The sequence below is a fragment of the Sinocyclocheilus rhinocerous genome, unplaced genomic scaffold (genome assembly GCF_001515625.1).
Source record: "Sinocyclocheilus rhinocerous isolate Xijiao unplaced genomic scaffold, SAMN03320098_v1.1 scaffold1234, whole genome shotgun sequence".
In the NCBI taxonomy this organism is placed as follows: domain Eukaryota; kingdom Metazoa; phylum Chordata; class Actinopteri; order Cypriniformes; family Cyprinidae; genus Sinocyclocheilus; species Sinocyclocheilus rhinocerous.
Window position 1 is genome coordinate 490,221 of NW_015656153.1, and position 8,499 is coordinate 498,719.

Below are 8,499 nucleotides of genomic sequence, written 5' to 3' on the forward strand. Positions count from 1 at the left end.
TGTGTTTCAAATGATCACTTCTGGCAGGATCACCTATGGTAACTTACAGGTGTAACACAGACCAACAATGATATATTTACTCATGTGAAGTGCATTTTCACAATTTATGGTATAAATAAAATAGCAAACAGCATCCTAATATTGTACTTTATAACCAAACTTCCTATATACAAAACTTGAAAAAATAATATTTGGGATTTATATTAAATAAAAAAGGAACTTTTACATGGTAGGCCTACATATACTTTGCTACCACCTACTGACATAAAGAGGTAAGCTCGCCTTGCAGTTTTTATTAAATACACATTAACCCTCTATTGCAACATTGTATTTCTGTGTAACAGACCATTTTCATTCACTTTGCAAGCACATTCAAATTTGTTAGTGAATAAAAACATTTTAAAACCTTTACAGTCAAATAAATTATGTTTATGTTACGAGGAATTGCTTAAATATATCAACTTGAAACATGATTTTATATAGTTTTCACATATTTTAAGGTTTGAGATAATGAGAATTTTACATTATCCATTATTAAAGCATTTACATAATTTTTAGTAGGCCTACTTACTTAACATTTAAATTTCATTTAGTAAAGTTAGACAGAAAATTATATTGCATCATGCTATCAAGCGTTTGTTTCATGTCTATTTTTTTTAAATGTCATTTCTTTATATTGTCCTACGATGTTGCCTCCAAACAACATATTTTTTGTTTAAAAAAAGTACTCCACTAAAATTACTTCACGGTTACACGGCGCTATTTAATAATTACTGTGTGAACTTCTTCTAGCAAGTTAGAACAAAATAACTCTTTGGCGCCGTTATTTTGAGATGGACTATTTTTCTTTGTGAAAGCGTTAAGTTATTATCTAGGATAATAAAGTAATTTCAACTCAAGTAATCAATGTATAATTTCAGTGTGTTTTATTTATTTATTAAGCTAGATACAGTCAGGCCGTTTAAGCGTGGGCCTGAACATCTTGTCAGGGTTTATTTTGCGATAATGACCGCCTGAATGTATGTTATCCTTTACATACATTCTTCAAGAGGTCAATGATATGGTAAAAGCACATATAGCCTCTTTTGTTTGTGTGTCAATCGAAGTTGCATTGTGTGGGAGGTGATTATTTGGCCATGAGCAGTAAGACACGCCCAAGGGGCGTTACCACAGCTCACAGTTGCTACACTAAATTACAGTGCGCACGTTCTGTGCGTGTCAGAGAGAAGAAGTGTGACCGAAGAGAACGTGTCGGAGTTTGACAGTAAAAACTCAGAAGGGACCTACATGAACTTACCATGACTTTCTCAAGGATTCCCTTTTGCGCTTTTTTACTTCTTGCTTTGTTGTTTTTGTCTTTAACAGTTATTCTGAAAAAATGGCACTTTGGTCTCCAGGAGAACAAACCTTTTGGTGATGCTGCCCGCCCAGATGGTCTAACTCCAGCGCGGGACAGATTGCTCCAACAACTTAAGGAAAGACAACAAGAACTTGAGCTCTTGGACATCACTTTTGATAATAAACAAGGCTTGGATCCAAGTTTCTCCACAAATGACAGTGCAATCTATATAAATGGGAAATTAAGTTCGGACAACCCAGTAACTGCTAAAACTGATATTGGTTGTGAAGAACTTAGTGGCATCAAAGCTGTTGACTTTCTCGGTTCAGGTTACACTAAAACAGTGTTAAAAGCAGCATTGCCGCAAGGATTATTTGTGGCACTGAAATCCATAAACCATCAAGGTACTGACATGAGATTGTGCATGGAAGATTTTCAAGATTCCCAAGGCTGTAATGAGCTTGTATCTTTCAAACTGAGGAAGGAGATTGTGTTATTGCAGAGACTGCAGCACCCCAATATTGTAGAGGTAAGAAAATACCCTTATGCAATAACTTGGACTCACTCTCCAGGTTGTGCTGTTGTTATCTAATAAATTAGATATGCAAAAGCTTAATGCCACACGTTGCATTTGCACCAGTTTATCCACTAAACTTGTTGTGTTCATTCCAGCTGAAAGGTCAATGTCAGGACAGCGCTCTGGTTGGTGGCATCACAGCAGTTCTGGAGCAGGGGATGCCACTTCAAATGATACAGCTCCTGCAGAGCCCCTGGGAAGAGCGCTTTCAGGTAAGAGCACCACCCCCAGGCCTCCTGTGGAGTGTTAATCAGAGATTCCCCACCCACAGTCCCCCCAGAGGGCATACCTGAGTTGGGGGTGGATGAAATTCTTTGGCTTGGGTGGATTAACTGGAGCCCCATCTCCATACCAACTGATCCTGATCAAATAGTACCGAAGGACAGATGTCTGTCTCAGATGTCCATCCTTTTACTTTTCTTTACCCTGATAATTTCTCGGCACTGTTTGAGGGAGCGGGTGATACCGAGTTTCACGAGGCGAGAGTATTTTCTTTCACGTTCACTTTGGTATACAAGAAACAGGTGTTGACACTCAGCACCTTTGATTTTTGATGGGCTCTGATGATGACAAATGCGTTTAAGCTAAAGGGCTGTAATCGAGTGACTCGTCTCTTTGACATTCTTGCCTTCTCTAAAACACGTGGTCAAGAGTTATTCAAAAGGTGTTTGGTTTCATCCTCCTCTGGTTTTGAAGAGCTGTAGCTACGCTGTCTTCAAGCGTTTATTCAGAGGTGACTTAATACCTTTGTGTGCTCTCCAGTTTTAAAACATTATATAAGGATTTATTGATGCCTGAGGGGAAAATTTTGGTGTTAAACAATGCATAAACCATGGGTGTACAAAGTCAATACTGTTTACACCGCAAAAATATTATCCACTTCTTGAGTATAAAAAAATTCTGCCAGTGCAGTAAGAAAAATGCACTTGTATTTAAGAAACATTCTATAAAAATAAGCTTTATATATTGTGTTGTTTCTCAAGTAAATGTGTCTTGTTTTAAGAGATTTTAGATATTTTTAATGAAAAACATTAAATGCAAAATTAGTAGTATAGTAATTAGTAGTATTAGTATAAAATGGATAAAATACTCTATAATATATTAATATTATGCAATATATAGTTCTGAATATATAGTTTTGTTTTGTTGGTACACAACATTGGTACACGACATTCAAAAGTGAATAATCGAGAAAAAAAAAAAATATATATATAAGAGGCTGTCACTAATGATTATTTTGGTAATTGGTCGATTATTCTAACGATTAATTGAGTAATCGGTTATTTTTTGTGGTAATAAAAATAGACCTAAGCAAACCAGTAACTATTGATTGTGTTTGTGCTCAGGTCTGTCTTGGTTTGGTGCAGCTTCTTCAATATCTGTCTCACTCACCGCTGGGTTCAGTAGCCCTGCTGGATTTCCAGCCTCGACAGTTTGTTATGGTGTCAGGAGAACTCAAGTTAACGGACTTGGATGATGCAAGTATTCAAGAACCGGCCTGTCAAGAGGACTCAGACTGCCTGCTGCAGTTTCCCCTCCGCAATTTCGCCTTCCGATGCTCCCTCTCTAGAACCTGCGAAGGCTTGAACGAGATGAGGAACCTCTACAATGCCTACAGGTGAGCACTTCCCACATTCCACCTTTATTGTCTGAGCCAGATAATAAAATAGTTGTCATACAAGAGTCTGGCATGGTCAGTGCGGGGAGTTTCATGGCAGCTTCTCCCCTCCTGTGCCGGTTATGATTAATTATCCGCCCCGCTGTGTGTCAGGGCATCAGTTGTAGCATATTGATCTCGCAGCGTGAATCGCCTCCCTGCTATTCTTGGCCGAGTTTCGGATTAATTACATGAATTAGTTTTTTCCTCCTTTTTCCTCCCCAGGTATTTTTTCACCTACCTACTGCCTCATCAAGCTCCCCCACTGCTGAAACCTCTTATTCACCAAATAATGAACTCCACAGGTGAGTTTTACTGCGAAATTCATCTCGATGAACTCTGTAACTCTTGAAGTGGTTGTATAATGGAAGCTTAATTTATGTTCTTGTCACAGGAGATTTAAAGCAAAGCATTAACGAAACCCTGGTCGCCTTCGAAGAGGTTTTGCATATGTACAAATCTGGGCTGCACCTGGAGAATTTGCCGCCATCAATAACCAGAGGTAATGCGTTGATTTTAATGATGAATTATACTTCTTAACAGTTTTCAACTCCCATTACATGCATATTCAATCATAACTACAGCGAAAAGCATTGCAGATATATGCAGTGCTCTCAGCGTGATGTGTCTCCGACTGCACCTTTAAGAAGATGTACTTCAGTCATAAAACCTGTGTAACTCAATCCATCTTCAAGGGCAAGTTTTGTAGCCCGTAAGACTCTCTCACTCCCTCCCTGTGAGCTTTGACACCCATAAATCAATCACACTGCCACAATAAAGCTGCACAGAGGCATTAAAACAGCCAAGCATTGTCAAAGAATATTCAAATCTTATGTCCAAACGCGTTCACAACAGCTCTCGTAAAAAGTTTCCACACATTCCCCTCTATTTTGAGATTTTGGCAGAGCCACCGCTGCCTTTTGTTGTCCTCACATGTGCGCGCACACATTTAGTAACATGAGATTCTGCCACCTCTACTGTGAGAGGACTCTTTTCTCTTAGAGTCTCTGAACATGGTAATATTTTACAGATGGGTGTTGCAACAGTGTTGAGTGGATCCTGGAATAGTTTTGATGCATTTTTCCTCTTTGTGCAGATTATGCTGTCCTGAAAGGAATGAGGAGTGCTGCAAATATGGAGTACAGATGCTGGCCGTCGTACAATAAGCAGGGCTGCGTGCTGTCTGTGCACAGTGCCAGAGAGGCCGCGCTCATCTGCAATTCTCATCCACAGTGCACAAGCTTCTCTCTCAGCAGTGAAAAAACATGGACAGGTCAGTGTTTGCTTTGGATTGTTTGATTCCACTTACATCATTAGCAGCTTTTACAGAATAATCAAGTTTTGTTCTTTGGCGTAAAAAAGTGACACAAAAAAAACTTAACATATATTTTATAAAACCAAAAGCAAGTATTTTTTATTTGTATGATTTTATAGATAAATAAAGCCATATTTCATTCAAAACAGATCCCAAATCACAGCAGAAAAAAAAATGTAATCACTTCTGTATTTTCATCATGTCTTTCAGTAAAATATCTAAAAATGCTTAAAGGGGTCCTATTATGCTCTTTTACAAAGTCTTGATTTTGTTTTGGGGGTGTACTAGAACAGACTCTCATACTAGGTTGTTCGAAAAACACATTATTTTTCACATATTTTACATTATTACAACACCTCTCTCCTCAGTCTGGCATGAACGGCTCGAATAGTTCCTGTATCAAATGAAAGCCCGCCTTCTGAAATACGAAATGTGCTGTGATTGGTTAGCTGGGCCAGTGTGTGTTGTGATTGGCAGCATTCGGCACCTGGTCTGGAAATGTCATGCCCCTTACCATGGCTGCCTGCGAGCTTCAGTGTAAATATTGCGTCAAAATCAAATCAATTTGAGCGCGATTTAAACCCGGATGATGTAACCACTCTAAGTTCGTCTGCCTTGGGAAAGCTAGCACGTCTCCGACATAGTGATGATAACACTCGTTGCCTTCTCTAGTGCAGCTCAACCAGGTCTCATCCCATTCGTCGATATTTGTGATATCACAAATCCCGGAAAATATGCGTTGTAGCCCAAACGAGTCGTTCGTTGTAGTTTTTGAAAAGTGATTCTGTTAAATAAAATATCTCCTTTTGAAGTGGACTTTGAAATTTGTAAATTTGCAGATATTTTTTATGCTCAAACAGCAACATTACAGACTAACTAAAGTTGAAAAAGCATAATAAATAAAATACCTCCTTTGAATTGAACTTTGAGCTTTGTAACTTTGCAGATCTTTTTTATGCTCAAACAGCAACATTACAGACTAACTAAAGTTGAAAAAGCATAATAGGACCCCTTTAAAACAAGATACCTATTTTGTAAAACATTTTTGAAAGATTGTGTATAATATTTACATAGCCCTTTGCCAATATTCTTTTGTTTTATGAATAAACTTCATTCAGTTTTGTTAGATTGATGTATTGATTTAAACAATGTGTTTCATTTTTTAAAAACAATTAATTAAAAAAAGATAAATAAGACTTTCAGATAATGTACCTTGAAAAATTATACATTCCAAAAACTGTTTTTTAAAGCATGATCCTTACCAATTTTGTTACATTTATGCATAAACAACAACACAATCTAGATAAGAAAACTGAAAAAATTCATTTAAAGATATACTCTGAATGCAGTTCATATCTTTTCAATAATCTTCTCAAGTAAACCAAAATAATGATTAAAGTAATGATTTTCGTGGTGTGCTATTTGAGAATGAATGTGTTTTATATGGAAAATGGTAGCAATAAATCCTCAGAACTGCCTCGCTTTGTCAAAACACAGCACAGAAACCTCTGAAACATCAAATAAATATCTGTCTGATGAGCAGGCCTTCAATAAAGCGGCTACTGCCTCTGTTCAGCATTATAAATCATCTGAACGCATGACTGTTGTGTCTGTTTGGAACAGGCTGTGTCTAACCTAAGGCTCTCTTTGCCTTTACTTGTCTGCAGGTCGACTTCTTGCCTCTTTCAGAAGTGGCTTCAGCCATCTGGTTCCAGATGTGAACTCAGCAGTGTACATGAGGAGGGTCAAAGCCTCGGGAGCAGTGCTTTGAGAAAGAGAAAGCCAGAGGAACTGAGGGGCAAGGGGAAAATTTTGAGACAAATGAATGTGTTATATTTATAGGCATCTTACTCAGTGGCTGTTTGATCTTCCTGCCAATCCTACACGCTGCCAAGGAGCGGTTAAAAGGATTTCCCTTCAGGTATAATTAACCTGAAGAAAAAAAGCAGCAAGAAAAATACAGCTTTCTAACTGTTCCTCCTGTCTTACGTTCACATGGCACGGTCCACTGCAAGGACATTGAGCCTATTTTTCACTGGCTGATGCCTGCAGGAGGAAAAAAGAAAACAAGCTCTTTCACAGATTTACTTTGATGTTAATGAGGCCAGAAGTTTGCAGCGTTTTGCTGGATGCCAGTATGTGCCGAGAATCGTGTCAATAGGCGGAAAAGTGCTGAAACCACAAAAGCGCAAGAATGTATGGTGAGCGCCATTGTCCTTTCTGCATTAACTGATAGAAAGCTAGATATATCAGAAGAATGCCAGACTTCATCCCATGGGTGTGTCCGTTTTCTTGTTCTTTCAAAGAAAGAGATTTTAATGTTATTTGTGTGGATATGTTCGTTCTACGTTCTGTGTTTTATTTTAATACCTTTTTTTTAAATACAAACTAAGTAATAAAATACATTTTTTCACAGTTTGTCTCTGTGTTTCATTACTAAGCACAGTTTATTTAGCACATAAGCGAAAAGTCAGTGTTTTCAGATTTGCATTAACTACATCGCATTACCATCTGAATGTTATCAATGCTTTCTGTTAATTCACTTAGTTTTCAGGTGTGAAATCAACTGTCGGTCTTTCCATTCTCCTCTGCTTGCATTTCACCAGCTATTTCTGATGAGACCTCCAAGCACAAAGTTTACACAAAACCTTTCCACCGCATACCAATAAATCACTTGCAGGGTCATTATAGTTTAATTGTTACATGTAAATGCAGCTTGTTTGAGGCCCCTTTCTCATGGAGGAGCCCAAAAACAAAGGAGCATTAAGAACAATTAAAGTAAATCTGCTGTTAGCACACGAATGGGGCTGCCATCTGCCCTAGTTAGGGGTTTCCATTCATGACTACATAGATATGCACAGATAAGCCCAGCTATGGTTTCAGGGGCAGGGAATGTTTAGGTGGAAGCCATTGTCCCTCTTGCATTGCCCTGGAGCTCCTGGGGTTTGGCCACTGATAAGATCTTATGCAATTATTTTACATTATCTGAAACACTTGACATGAGAATGACTTAATGCAGAGTAAATTAGTAGTGACAGAATTATCCAGAAGTTTACTCACCACGCAAGCTGTTTATGTTGATGTGATTTACGGGTCAGTGACATGATGGTCACGTTTTGTTTGGGTTTAATATAATTGACACAAAATGATTAGAACACACTTCTTTTACTATTTAGGGGACATAAAAAATGTCAGGGTGGTACAACTTTCCTGATATCATGAAGAAAAAATAAAATAAAACCTCATTAAGTGGTCTGATGTAATCTTTTAGTAAAATTAATTAGAAAATATGTATATATATTTAACAAAACTTCTTTATTGCTTATTACTGTAATATTTGAAACTTTTGTTAAGTCAAAGTCATGTGGTGTGACTAATGTGTAGGAAAAAAAACATAAAAAAACAGGAAATTATATCATAGGACCCTGCAGACCCTCATGACTATGTGTCAAGGTTAATAAATCTTGGATATAATTTTACCTTTTGACTTTAATGACAACAGATGGTTAGTTTGCGTTGTATGATGTCACTCTGCAAAAAATTTATAATATTGATTAAGTAAATTATATATACCCACTCACATTAAGATAAAAATGTATTTTTAGAGCCAT

General features: G+C 37.6%; 1 protein-coding gene across 1 annotated transcript; it reads left to right on the top strand.

Moving 5' to 3' along the window:
* The first annotated feature begins 1,173 nt into the window (after nucleotides 1-1,173).
* Nucleotides 1,174-7,236, top strand: pkdccb (protein kinase domain containing, cytoplasmic b). The gene is made up of 7 exons (XM_016526872.1): nucleotides 1,174-1,868; nucleotides 2,012-2,128; nucleotides 3,263-3,534; nucleotides 3,799-3,878; nucleotides 3,968-4,075; nucleotides 4,670-4,846; nucleotides 6,556-7,236. Exons 1-7 carry the CDS (start codon nucleotides 1,299-1,301, stop codon nucleotides 6,657-6,659), a joined length of 1,428 nt encoding a protein of 475 aa, XP_016382358.1. The 5' UTR covers nucleotides 1,174-1,298; the 3' UTR covers nucleotides 6,660-7,236.
* Nucleotides 7,237-8,499: the final 1,263 nt, after the last annotated feature.

Coding starts and splice junctions, on each gene's coding strand:
- pkdccb (XM_016526872.1), top strand. CDS start 1,299: ATGACTTTCTCAAGGATTCCCTTTTGCGCTTTTTTACTTCTTGCTTTG. Junction 2,129..3,262: donor CCTGGGAAGAGCGCTTTCAG/GTAAGAGCACCA, acceptor GTTTGTGCTCAG/GTCTGTCTTGGTTTGGTGCA. Junction 4,847..6,555: donor CAGTGAAAAAACATGGACAG/GTCAGTGTTTGC, acceptor ACTTGTCTGCAG/GTCGACTTCTTGCCTCTTTC.